Source organism: Primulina huaijiensis, unplaced genomic scaffold (assembly GCF_012295235.1).
Source record: "Primulina huaijiensis isolate GDHJ02 unplaced genomic scaffold, ASM1229523v2 scaffold32373_ERROPOS134592+, whole genome shotgun sequence".
NCBI classification, from domain to species: Eukaryota; Viridiplantae; Streptophyta; class Magnoliopsida; order Lamiales; family Gesneriaceae; genus Primulina; species Primulina huaijiensis.
In genome coordinates, this window is record NW_027357594.1 from 27384 (window position 1) to 39907 (window position 12524).

Consider the following 12524-nt stretch of genomic DNA (forward strand, 5'->3'; position numbering starts at 1 on the left):
AGGAATATGTACATATTCAATCAAGAAGGAATATGTAAAAGGAGAGAATCAATCAATCAACAAGAGTTCGGGGAATACGAAATTGAATATTTTAATGCCTTATTTTTCTCCGGGTAATAGAATTAAGGGGAGAAAAATATAATAATTCAATCGAATTTTGAGATCTTTGTTTATTTTTTTTTATTATTTTTTTTAATTAAAACTCATGCGGGGGAGGGGATCGAACCCGGAGAAACCTGTTATTCCGACAGAAGGTGAGACCACTCAAAAAGGAAAACGTGGGCCCAATGATTGCCAATTGTTGAATTGAAAATGCCGACCTTAACTGGCCATGCCGCGGGCTGATACTAGCCAGGAGACATGCTTACGTCGTCGAGGGTTGAGCTGTATATGAGCCAGCTGGATATAGGCGTGACTTTGCCGGATTATTTCACGGCTCTGATGGCCGCAACGCGCAGAGGAGAGGAGTTGGCGAAGAGGAAGTAGAGCGGGAAAAAGGTATGCGGGAATTCGGGTGGCTCGGATCATTTTTCAATGGGAAAATATATCACAAACTTTTAATTAAATCTTCCTTTCTTTCTATTCAATTTTCCATCCAAATAAACTACCACACCTATTTTCAATTGGTTATAGGGATGAAATTGAAAAATACATGAGAAAGGTTTGGGACAAAATTTTTATTATATTAATAAATAATAAAATAGTTGTATTCGATAATCATGCAATAACCAGAATAATAGAGGAAAAATCCAATTAAAATGCAATGCCAAAAAATAAATAACATTCAAACAGATCTTGATGGCGTCTGGGATAATCGATTCTATCGTCAATAAAAAATAAAATAAATTAAAAAAAAAAAAAAAAAAAAAAAAAAAAAGAATAGACCACGGCATCAAATATTGGTGAAAATGTGGAAGTCAACTGAAAATAAATAAATAAATAAATAAAATTCTTAATCTTAAAAACTAAAACAATCTAATTCAAATCTTAAGATTTAAGCTGTCTTGGGTTTGGGGGCCTTTTTCTGTGGTTGCTTCTTCCTCGGGATAGAGTTCTTCATTCCTAGGAAATATAGTAGTGCACCGACAAATGCCACACACTGACACCAAAATGTAAACCAAAATTATTCAAACTGAAACTATAATGAAATGGTCAACCCCATAGAGTAAGAGAGGATGGAAACAGGTATTCAAATACAAAATTTCATTATATATCAGAATAACTGAAGTTCAAGATCAGACTCGAAAGGGTGTCGAGTTAGTCTTTGTGTCAATTAAAATGCAAGTGTATCAGAAAGCAGACAAGGAGGTAAAATTACAGCAGAAAGTTTGATCAAAAGCGTGATAATGCAGCTCTAGACTATGCCAGCGTGAATATTATCCTGTCTAATTTTGAAGGACTGGTGTTTACGAGGACCATTAGACATTGAATTTGAGCATATCCTAAGATTTGACTAAGAATTCATTTGCTTGATTGAGTCCAATAATCCCCATCAAGTTTTTTTCGTTGATATGTTACGTGGGTGAGGTATACCAGCTTAGCATGACACGAAATCCTTTATTTGAGTTTGAAGGTTTCGACATTACCTGGAGGAACTCATGCAAGAGCCTGATAAATTCCGGCTCACCAACATCGTAGTTGTAAAAGTCATACAACATAGGTGCTGTCAAAACCAAGTACAATATCTGCAGGATTCAACAAAAAAGAACTTAAATGTATTGGTAACGATGAGTTAACAAGTTTGGTATCGAGGAAGGCATAGGAATATTGAAGTGAGTTCATACCAGAAGAAAAGCACCAAAACCACTGCCAAGCACAAATAAAAGACCTCCTAACCCCTTCAAGAAAATACAGGCAGCAACAAAAGTCTTGGACTGCAAAACGTACAACATAGAACATGAGGAAAAAATAATTTTGCACTCCGGGGGAGAAAAAAATATCTAGAATACAGGATCCTTTACATCAACATGCAAATTGTTTTTCCCGATTCTGTTATCAACAAACTTCTTGACAAAATGCAGCTTGGGAGCCCATTCTTTAGCTGCAGGTCCACCATCGTCTCCAAATTCATTGAACCTACAATAATACAAGCAAGCCATATCAGTAGAAGGCAACACAATATAATGTTATGAAACAGGATGGTCGATGATTTACATCGAAAACAACACAACCACACGTCTTTCTTTAAAGGTTTAAACTAAAAATATGACTTGGGTGCTCACAACCATACAGACAAACAGAAAGCGTGTAAAAAAAATATGTCAAAAACTAGCCTCCATTAGTTTGACAATCTGGGTAAGCAATCAGACTTTGAAAATCTTAATATGTTTGGATACTTGACTGGTTCACAAACAAGTATGGTCAATGTTAGAAATATTGATGGCAAGTCTATAGAACTTAATTAGATTATTCTAATTCCAAATGTTAAAAGTTGTCAGTAATATTGGAAGAGTAACCCACCCAAGTTCTCTTTTCATCCATTCTTATTTTTAGCCGAAATCTCCACATTTTGGTTTTGTCTGGACAATCTAAAGTTCTTCCTTCAATGCCAAATACAATTTTCCACATTTCAGATTTAAGATCCCACCATATCAGCTTTAATATCTCGCTGTCCACTTAATTTGATTCTTGACAATTTATCATGTCAAGAAGGTGATACAGGTGAGTTGTGATAGATAGAAAACACATGTATTAGGCTAAATGAACTAAGGAAATCAAATGGTAAAGGTTGCTCATTTCATTGCCGGCTCATTAGAAACAAGAATATCTTCAAATTACCATCAGTTAACTCTATGAAAGAATGACGGCAAAAGTAGTTCAGCAAATGTTCATTTGTAAATCTACTCCAGAATACCTTGTGTATGCGAACATGAAGTTTCATTATCATACTAAGGATCAACATTACTATGCATTGCTCATAAAACATATAGTTATCCAATCAAAAACTAATCACTAACGTTCTATGCATTGCTCACTGAAACAATTACAAGTACCACAAGTTCATGTAGAAAATATCAAAGTAAGCTGAGGCCCTATTTCTTGCTAACAACAACAATTTCTAAGCAAAAGTTCCGTAAAAATGTAATCTTGGCCCCTTATTTTCATTTTCTACAGTACGAAACAGAAACAGCCCTCACCACTTAAAATCAATTAAGCCTGGAAACCACAAATGAAAAACTCGAAAACTCAAGGTCCAATAAAATCATGCCTATCAAGGACGAACAAAATCAAGAAGCTATATTTTGTTTATTTCATCTTCTCTGATTCACAAACGATTTAGCAAATTTCTCCGGCAAACAAAAAAGGGTAGATCTGAAACTATGAGCCAATGCCGTACAAAAAATGTCGAGCTTCAAATTATTAGCATGCCCACACACAAACACGTGCACACATCTATAACAGATCTAGTTACACATAAAGAAAGGAGAACACTGAAAAAGCAAGAGCGAATTGGGTTACATTTGCCACGCAGATAGGATGAAGATGGAAGCAAAGAGCAGTCTTCCAAGAAAAGAAAAGAAACCCATCTTTCACAATGCCCAGCCCTTTGCTCTTCCGCTTTATCCCTCTCCGTTGCGTGTGTGTGCTGAAAACCGGGAAACGGTGTAAAGGGAAAAAGAGATCTAGATTCAGAAGGTGTATATTGATGTAACTTAATAAAGGTAATGTCTATATGCAGATATTAATATTAATATTAATATTAATAATTCCATTTCTTTTCTCAGAATTTGACTTATTTCATATTTTACTTGTTTTCTTGGTCGTTGACTTCATACACATATCTAAATATCCAACAATCTCGTCCTGTAGATGAATAAAGGCCATGGATAAATCTCAATTAATAGTTGGAATTACTCCAAAAATGAAAATAATTTCGACAGAATAAGCGAGCTGAAAGCATTTGATGAACCAAAGCTGGTGTGAAGGGACTAGGTGATGTCGGAATCACAAAAGTCCCTCGAATTTTCTTTTCTCCACCAGATAAATTTCAAAAGGACTCCAATCCCACCATCAATCCTGGATTCAGTATCCCAGTTTTGGATCTTGATGGGATCGAAAATGACCTGCTTCGTCGAAAAAATATAGTAGACAGAATCCGTGATGCATCTGTGACTTGGGGTTTCTTTCAAGTGATTAATCATGGGACTGGAGTGAGTGTTTTGGATGAAATGCTGGCTGGGATAGGAGGTTTTATGAGCAGGATAATGGAAGTGAAAAAAGAGTAGTGGTATACAAGAGACGGGATGAAAACAGTGGCGTACAACAGTAATTTTTATCTGTACAGAGCTGCATCGGCTAATTGGAGGGATACTACTTGCTGCAATATGGCTCCTCCGATTCTAAATCCAGAAGAATTTCAAGAGGCATGCAGGTAATTTTTCAACAAAAAAAAAAACTAATATTTTTTAGTATAATTTTTTACTGGAAGCATATTTTTAATGATACGATTATTTCAGTTTTGGTACTCGAAGCCATATTTGGAGAAAGATAAAGGATTATAGTAGCGTGGAAATTGTACATGGTTCGTATATAGATTGGAAGAATTACAGTTGATCGATTTTGTTGTATAGCAGATGCAAAGGCATCGAGTCAACGTAGAAGAATTACACAGTTGGTCGATTTAAAAGATTTGAGTTTTAGAATATTGGTCAAGAATATAAAATCTATGTCCACGGCAGAGTTTAATTTGAGAGAAAAACAAAACCTCCGTCGATAATAAATATTTTAAAGGCTTAAGAATTGAGCGGTCTCCTCAGTTATTCTTTTGACATTGAACATTCCAAGCATGTGAAAAAGATGGGTCGACTTTTGTTAGTAGATCTACTATCGAAGGCTCTCGGTCTCGACCCTAGTTCAGATCTGAACAACACATGTTGTTCAGATGGGGCTAGCCATCTTGTATCACTATTACCCTGTATGCCCTGACCCTGAGTTGACCTTAGGAGCAAGCAAACATGCTGACTACGACTTTCTCACTGTTCTACTTCAAGACAACATTGTCAACATAGGAGGCTTCCAAGTGCTTTGTCATGATCAGTTGATTGATATTACCCTTGTGCCAGGAGCTATAGTAATCAACAATATTGGAGACCTTTTACAGGCACTTTTCTTTCTACTACTTTGCCTTATTCCCGTGGTTGTATCCCCGTGCTAATTTACTGTAATCTCGAATGTTTTTAACAGCTGATGTCAAATGACAAGTTTAAAAGCGGGCAACACAGCGAATCTTGCTGCCCAAGAGTATCTGTGGCATGCTTCTTTACTACTGGTTTGATGCCATCATCAAAACTATATGGACCCATCAAAGAACTGCTGTCTGAAGAGAACCCTCAAAAATACAGGGCAACAACAGTCCAAGAGTAATCACTGCACTACAATACAAAATGTCTAGTTGGGACTTCTGCTTTATTAGATTTCAGGTTATAAATCGACGTTTCAAGATCTGCCTGTCGTCTAACAGTATTTGGGTGCAATGAATGACATCTGTTTCTTGTTTCTTGTTTTGTACGATCTGGAAAATTCGACTCTAAATTGTATCATATCACGTGACATCTTGAAAGTGTTGATATCCCATCACTGGTACCTTGAATTTAAAACCGTTCTTTCGTATTGTTGGACTTTGGACTATTGGATTTTTTTCTATTTTGAATGGATGAGATTAGATAAATACATTTTGGGCTTGTTATCACACCTTTTTAAATACTGAGTCATCCCGATATTTGCAAATTGTACCATAACACTAATTGAAGGAACATGGGTCTAAAGTTCAACTTTTTAATATTGTCAATTTTATACCATATTATTTGCACAAATTTTGTAAATGTTGACGTATCAAGTATAAAAGTACCAACTTGAGTAAAAAATAATAAAATTCTACCTTCTAAGAATTCCAATTTGATTGTAAATTATAGTTTTTTATGCCAATAAATACATTAAAAACAAAGGATTTTAAAGAAAAATAAAACTGCAACTAAAAAATAAATTTCTAGATATGATCACACAATGAAGGGAAATCAAAAAATATATAAATTGTCATTGTCCTAAATTTAATGGGCTTATCCAGTTCGACCCAGAAAATTAATGAATTGTCATTGTCCTAAAATAATAGCGTAATAAAATATATATTTGTCTTTTTGGTGGAATAGCTATAATCTTCCAAATTATGTGTCAGAGATAACTATTTCTCACACCTTATTGTTTATAAAGGAAATTGGCTTTCAGTCTCCCGCCGTCGTTTTTTTTTGTTCAGTCTTTGGATATTTTTTTAGTATCACATTTCTACATGAAGTGTACCACAATTTGTATGCCATAGTACCACAATTTTGTGGATAGGAAGTGAATCCAAAAAAATATTTTGATTGAGGATTTTTCACTAACTTCCCCCTTGTTTATATCCTTATCTTTACGTGTTATTTCAAAAATGGCGGCAACGACTTGAAATAAAATATTCATAGCAAAGTGCCGTAAATACCTATTAATAAATGTGTTATTTAAACCACTACTATGATGTGTCAAGTTACCAGATCAGATAATCAATGCGAATTAAATATATCTCTGTCGTGATAAATTTATTTTATATGTAAGACGAACAGTTTAAAATTTTTTTTTAATCGTCGTGTTCATATATTGTTTAAAAATTATCATAGATCTCTAATGCCGACGTTGTAATGTTGTAATGTCATTCAGATGAAAAAGATTAAATTTGAAAAAAATATAAGTTAGCGGATTAATATCGTAATTTGATCTATAACATGATCAAACATAAAAAAAATATGCAAATTAAATGAATGAGAATATATTTTTTACTTTTTTATTTATATAATTCGGTTGTGTAAGTGTGAGAAAACAAGAATATAACTTAATAAAATTGTTATAAATACACTTGCAGGAATTAAGAAAATGTTAAATTAGTAAACTGATTTCCCACAATAAATCTTAAAAAAAGTTATTGATTAGACTAAATACATAATATCTCCTGCAGGTGATCTCAAAGAGTAGCTTGGATGATAAGATATAGTGAGCTCCTACTAATATATCGGGAGTTCAATATCTTCTTGTCTCTGTCGTCTCAGTTTTGAACTTGTTACACATGTATTGTAAGATATAGTTTATCTGGTCAGCGTAGTTTCCAAACTACTGCGTTGATCCTTCGGATTTACTCAGAGGAAAAAAACGACTGCGGATTTTCATGGTTATATACATATATATATATATATGTGTGTGTGTCCTAATCTCATATATATGGATGAAAATATGATCCAGTCAATTGCTTAGACGAATTTTAACACGTGACAATATCAAATGTCAATTGTTTGACATCAGCTATGACGAAGTAGCCAGCCCACCGTTGATGTGATTTACTAAACTGTATATCTTAACTTGTCTCTTCAATTCACTTACATAGACCATTATGTCTATAAATCAGTTACACGATCACCAGGCTGTCAGGTACTAATCTTACAGTGCTCTACCATTACATCTAATGGCAGGAGTAACACCAGGATTCCCCACAAGTAACCAGGAGTATGACAGAATGGAAATGCTCCAGGCTTTCGATGAAACTAGAGCTGGTGTCAAGGGCCTGTTAGATTCTGGAATACAGAAAATTCCCAGGATTTTTATCAGGCCATATGAGGAGCTATTGCAGGAATCATCAACTTATAAACGGGCAAATGTCCAGGTTCCTGTAATTGATCTCAGTGAAATTCGGAATCCCGACAGGCGGAAACTGGTCGTCGAGGAAGCAAGAATTGCATCGGTCACATGGGGTTTTTTCCAGGTTATAAATCATGGGATTCCATTGCCTGTTCTTGATGGGATGATTGAAGGTGTGCGCGAATTTAACGAGAGAGATTCGGAGGAGAAAAAGAAGTATTATACGCGAGACAACACAAAATCTGTAAGATTTAGCAGTACCTACGATCTTTTTACATCAAGAACTGCTAGTTGGAGGGATACTTTGACCCTTTCGTTTTCGGATCCTGACCATCCCACTGATCGAAACGAACTGCCAGCTTCTTGCAGGTTAATTTGATCACCCCCTTTTTGTTAAGGAATATATGATTCCATGGTCTAATATCTACCGAATGATGATGGTTTGCAATTTGTAGGGAATCTGCTATTCAATACTCCAAACATGTAGAAATATTGGGGAATCTCTTACTGGGATTATTATCCGATGCTCTTGGACTTCAAACCGATTGTTTGAAAAATATGGAATGCTCGAAAGGGCATCGTCTGCACTGCCACTACTATCCAGCATGCCCGGAGCCAGAACTGAGTATTGGAACTGGCAAGCATTCTGATGCAGGATTCCTCACTATTCTGCTGCAAAACCAAATTAGGACAGGTCTCCAGGTTATGTATGAAGGTCAATGGGTCGATATTGAGCCATTGAGAGGTGCTCTGGTCGTAAATATCGGGGATCTTCTCCAGGTACATACGTACATACATACATACATACATACATAATCGTGGCTTTTGGTCATGAAATTTATCTCTAATTATTTATCATATATATAGTTGGTATCAAATGGAAAGTTCAGGAGCAACGAACATAGGGCAATTTCCAATGAGATTGGGCCAAGAATTTCTGTTGCATGCTTCTTCTCTGGACCTCTGAACGAAGCCAAAATTTATGGGCCTATCAAAGAGCTAATCTCACAAGAAAGTCCACCTTTATACAGAGACGTTGTATTAAGTGATTATGTAGCCAAGTTCCTCAGCGCTGGACTTGACAATTATCGTGCTCTAGATTATTATAAATTCTAACAATTATCAACTTATGTTGTCTGAAATGATGTATGTATATTGTCAAAATAAATATTACGGATGTTGTTTGAAAACCAGGATACTTGTTCTTAAACCAAAAAATCCCCTCTCGAGTTAAAGTTTTATAAAATTATCATATTTTAGATAATAAAAAATAAAAAGAATGACGAGATTTTAAAAATCTTGAAGTGGGAGAGAGACATATGTAATTGATCAGAAAATATTGATCAAGATTTTATTTCTTTGGGTTTCCCAGAGTAAAAGATTCCTCGATCGAACCAAGTCAATCTCACCAAATAAAATATTTCTTATTTTTTTACAAATAAACTTACAAAACTAGTACAAATGATCTCTCATGTTTTTCTAAAAAAAAAACATTTATTATATACTTTGGAAGCAAAGAAAATGGACGGTCCATCCCAATTCCCACTAGGCAGTTTGGAAAATTTGTACCAACAAAATATCGTCAAAACATACAGCTTTCTTGCCTGCCACAACCTTTGACTATGTCACAACAATTTGAGAACATAAAATAAATGCGAAACTACATAATTAAATTCTTTTGAAGAATAAAAATAGCTAATGACATCATAAAAATAATTTATAATAAAAAGTTACTATTTACAGTGGGTATTTAAAAATTTTCATAAAGTATAAAAAAAATCGGAAGATTTTGCTTGAACATGAGCAATTTAGCCACCCTGTCATCCGGTAGCTTCGATGCTACATGTGGGGCACTCTCTCACATGATTTAGATGGACAAGATTCATACACATATATGATTTTAAAAAAATTAGTGGACCCCATATATGTGTAGTTAAATTTAGATCCTTAATTCTATCATGGGGTATTGACCCTACGGATGAAATCAACCCTGTCATCCAATCATGCTGAATATCCCTTTGTCATTGTCCCATATATCTACTTTCATCACTTTTTAGGAATTCTTTTTCATTCGTGGAATTTGCCTTTTTGTGTATATATGCAATCGAGTAATTGACGGGTGAATTTCTAGTTTGGGACCCGATTGGACGTTCGTTGCATTTTCTTGGCTACTACTTCAAAAAGATGAAGTTAGTGTGTGATTAAGGAGAATACAAGTAAAAAAAGGTTTAAAATGGTCGGAAACCTACAAACCGTTGATGGTTTTGTGATTAGAATATTTATATTTTTTCCTCAACTTCATACTCACTCAAGGATGTTAACCATATATGATTTATCACAAAATTTTGTAATTTTGTTAGGCTTACCGACTAGGTTTTGCTACCCTAATTAAAGCCCCTTCTCTCCTTTAAACAAACAAAGAAAAGAACCGACTGCTAGAGCAAGCTAGCAAATTCGAACTTGTTAATTTTTTCAGGTGAGAGGTGATCGTCGGTGTCATGAGGTTGCAGTACGGACAATAAGCGGCTCCTGGAAGACTTATAGACGAAGGGAACATGAATGAATCGATCTCACACCAGGAGGGGAGAGATTTCAAAACTGTTCAGGTATGAGTATTTGCAGTTGATGAGTGCTTAAAAAATTTAATATGTACTATTCATATCAAGAAAGTTCGTATTCTTTTCGGGAGCTCTAACACATAAGAATTCCAAAGCTAGGGGCTTGAATTGGAGTAATTCTGATATGGGTGACCTGCGAGAAAGTATCTTAGGTTGTGTGTGAGTGAAGACATAAACACGTTGGAAAAACCAGTCTTGGTATAGTGAGGACAATCCTCGAATATGAGACAATACAAATTTAAATCTGTGTAACAAATTTATTGGCTGCCAAATTTCTTTTCTGATTTAGGTTAGATACCTTTTAACCAACCATCCGCCACTTTCTTTGGGTACATCTTTGTTTTCCCACCTTAAATATATATACATTCACACGTCCAAACTTCGTATCGTCCATCTTCTTTTCTCTCCCCCACACAAAATCACCTCCAAGTATTACTACATTCTTAAATTCAAACTGGGATTCCTTTTTAAATTTTTTTTTTCAAAGTAGACGAACTTGTCCCCATCATTTATGAGCAAGTAACATGTTCGAGTCTTGGATGATTTGTAGTACTCCATCTTAATATTTCGTACTTTTTTTTCTCTGGAAAATTTTGAATCCACTGATTTTATTTTCTTGAATAAAATCCTTTCGTGGAGATAGCATGTCACTGCCTCCCATTCAAAGTCCGCCATCCTCACATTTTGTTCCGTCTTTGTCTTCTTCACATACTGGCTTCCCTATTTTAGCGATTGCCATTATCGGCATTTTAACGACTGCTCTCTTGCTGGTTGGCTACTATGTCTTTGTGATCAAATGTTGCTTGAATTGGCACCAAATTGATCTTTTAGACCGGTTTTCATCCTCTAGAAGACGCCGTGCTGAAAACCACTTACTGTCTCGCTCTCCGGTGCCCGAGAATCGTGGGCTAACCGAAGCTGCGATCAGATCAATCCCAGTTTTCAAGTTCAACAAAAGAAATGGAAAAGAGCCAGCAGTCCGAAACTCTAGCGAATGTGTCGTTTGTTTGATTGAATTTCAGGAAGAAGAGCAGCTAAGAATCATCCCAAATTGCGGCCATTTCTTTCACATTGATTGTATAGACGTTTGGCTTCAAAACAACGCCAATTGTCCACTTTGTAGAACAAGCGTTTCAGCCACTCCTACAAGTCACGAAATTCTTGCTACATATCCTTCTCCTCGATATCCAAATCCATACACTGATAACTTCACAGGAAGGGATGAAGATTATGTGGTGATTGAAATAGGATCTGATCTACAGAGCCATCCCAATCCAGCACCACATGGGATTCAAGAAAATTCGAACTCAGGCGAGTTTTTATCCATTAGCCCTTCACCGGATAAGTTCGAACCCAAGTTCTCGCGGAAGAAATCCAAGAAAGTTTCAAGCATGGGAGATGAGTGCATTGAAAGTAGGCAGAAAGACGACCAATTCTCTGTATTTCAGCCATTTCGAAGGTCATTTTCCATGGATTCAGCAGATGACAGGCAGTTGTATTTAGCTGTTCAACGTATAATGAATCAGAAAGGTGACGCTTCAATAAGTAGTGAGACTATAAGTGCAAATGAAGGTTGCAGAATTAAAAGATCGTTCCTTTCTCTTGGGCATGGTAGGGGTTCAAGAAGTGCGGTTCAACCAGTTGAATCAGAGGAGTTAGGCTAGATACTTTTATTTTATTTTTAGGTATATAATGAATTTTTTTAAAAAATAGATTTTTTTAGAGATTCCTAGTTACGTATATATATTTCATATTACTTTTCGTTTTACCAACGTATATGTTTTGATGAGTGTAGATAAAAAAATAGAGTAGGTCTCTTGTGAGACGGTCTCACGAATCTTTATATGTGAGACCAGTCAACCCTATCGATATTCACAATAAAAAGTAATATTTAACATAAAAAGTAATACTTTTTCATGGATGACCCAAATAATATATATTTTTAGAATAAAAAGTAATATTTTTTCATGGATGACCCAAATAAGATATGTTCTTAGCATAAAAAGTAATATTTTTTCATGGATGACCGAAATAAGTTATCTGTCTCACAAAATACGATATGTGAGACCATCTCACACAAGTTTTTGTCTAAAAAGTGATATTTAGTCCCATTTATGTGAAAATGAGATTTTTTTTGAAATTTGAGTGTAATTTTTTTTTTTTGGGTGGAGGGAATAAATTGAAGAGGGCCATTAAATATATCAATCCCTAAAAATGTATATAAATAAAACACAAAAATTTTTGTGAGAC

The 12524-nt window shown here is 35.2% G+C and overlaps 4 protein-coding genes and 1 pseudogene across 5 annotated transcripts; 4 read left to right on the plus strand and 1 right to left on the minus strand.

Annotated features, from left to right (window-relative positions):
* Positions 1-742: 742 nt before the first annotated feature.
* Positions 743-4050, minus strand: LOC140968063 (uncharacterized). 2 transcript variants are annotated; one of them, XM_073428908.1, is made up of 7 exons: positions 3911-4050; positions 3750-3804; positions 3460-3586; positions 1962-2076; positions 1785-1874; positions 1587-1685; positions 743-1099 (listed from the first exon to the last, which is right to left on the minus strand). In XM_073428908.1, the coding sequence occupies exons 3-7, from the start codon at positions 3525-3527 to the stop codon at positions 995-997; spliced, it is 477 nt and encodes a 158-aa protein (XP_073285009.1). In that variant the 5' UTR covers positions 3528-3586; positions 3750-3804; positions 3911-4050; the 3' UTR covers positions 743-994. The 2 variants fall into 2 exon arrangements, with proteins under 2 accessions (XP_073285009.1, XP_073285008.1); XM_073428907.1 differs by having other exon boundaries at positions 3750-3914.
* Positions 3536-4554, plus strand: LOC140968058 (1-aminocyclopropane-1-carboxylate oxidase homolog; annotated as a pseudogene).
* A 328-nt stretch (positions 4555-4882) lies between these two features.
* On the plus strand, positions 4883-5364 carry LOC140968059 (1-aminocyclopropane-1-carboxylate oxidase homolog 9-like). Its single transcript, XM_073428902.1, has 2 exons — positions 4883-5101; positions 5185-5364. The coding sequence occupies exons 1-2, from the start codon at positions 4883-4885 to the stop codon at positions 5362-5364; spliced, it is 399 nt and encodes a 132-aa protein (XP_073285003.1).
* Positions 5365-7426: 2062 nt separating this feature from the next.
* Positions 7427-8844, plus strand: LOC140968061 (1-aminocyclopropane-1-carboxylate oxidase homolog 1-like). Its single transcript, XM_073428905.1, has 3 exons — positions 7427-8025; positions 8112-8436; positions 8524-8844. Exons 1-3 carry the CDS (start codon positions 7484-7486, stop codon positions 8770-8772), a joined length of 1116 nt encoding a protein of 371 aa, XP_073285006.1. The 5' UTR covers positions 7427-7483; the 3' UTR covers positions 8773-8844.
* Positions 8845-10601: 1757 nt separating this feature from the next.
* LOC140968062 (RING-H2 finger protein ATL16-like) lies at positions 10602-12011 on the plus strand. The gene has a single exon (XM_073428906.1). It carries the CDS (start codon positions 10919-10921, stop codon positions 11936-11938), a length of 1020 nt encoding a protein of 339 aa, XP_073285007.1. The 5' UTR covers positions 10602-10918; the 3' UTR covers positions 11939-12011.
* The last annotated feature ends 513 nt before the right edge of the window (positions 12012-12524 follow it).

What these genes read in the sequence shown, in the direction of transcription:
- LOC140968059 (XM_073428902.1), top strand. Translation starts at nt 4,883, where the DNA reads ATGGGGCTAGCCATCTTGTATCACTATTACCCTGTATGCCCTGACCCT. An exon ending in ATATTGGAGACCTTTTACAG is followed by an intron (nt 5,102 to 5,184) that starts GCACTTTTCTTT and finishes TGTTTTTAACAG; the next exon opens with CTGATGTCAAATGACAAGTT.
- LOC140968062 (XM_073428906.1), top strand. Translation starts at nt 10,919, where the DNA reads ATGTCACTGCCTCCCATTCAAAGTCCGCCATCCTCACATTTTGTTCCG.
- LOC140968061 (XM_073428905.1), top strand. Translation starts at nt 7,484, where the DNA reads ATGGCAGGAGTAACACCAGGATTCCCCACAAGTAACCAGGAGTATGAC. An exon ending in GAACTGCCAGCTTCTTGCAG is followed by an intron (nt 8,026 to 8,111) that starts GTTAATTTGATC and finishes TGCAATTTGTAG; the next exon opens with GGAATCTGCTATTCAATACT. An exon ending in ATATCGGGGATCTTCTCCAG is followed by an intron (nt 8,437 to 8,523) that starts GTACATACGTAC and finishes TCATATATATAG; the next exon opens with TTGGTATCAAATGGAAAGTT.
- LOC140968063 (XM_073428908.1), bottom strand. Translation starts at nt 3,527, where the DNA reads ATGGGTTTCTTTTCTTTTCTTGGAAGACTGCTCTTTGCTTCCATCTTC. An exon ending in ATCCTATCTGCGTGGCAAAT is followed by an intron (nt 2,077 to 3,459) that starts GTAACCCAATTC and finishes GTATTATTGTAG; the next exon opens with GTTCAATGAATTTGGAGACG. An exon ending in GTTTTGGTGCTTTTCTTCTG is followed by an intron (nt 1,686 to 1,784) that starts GTATGAACTCAC and finishes TGAATCCTGCAG; the next exon opens with ATATTGTACTTGGTTTTGAC.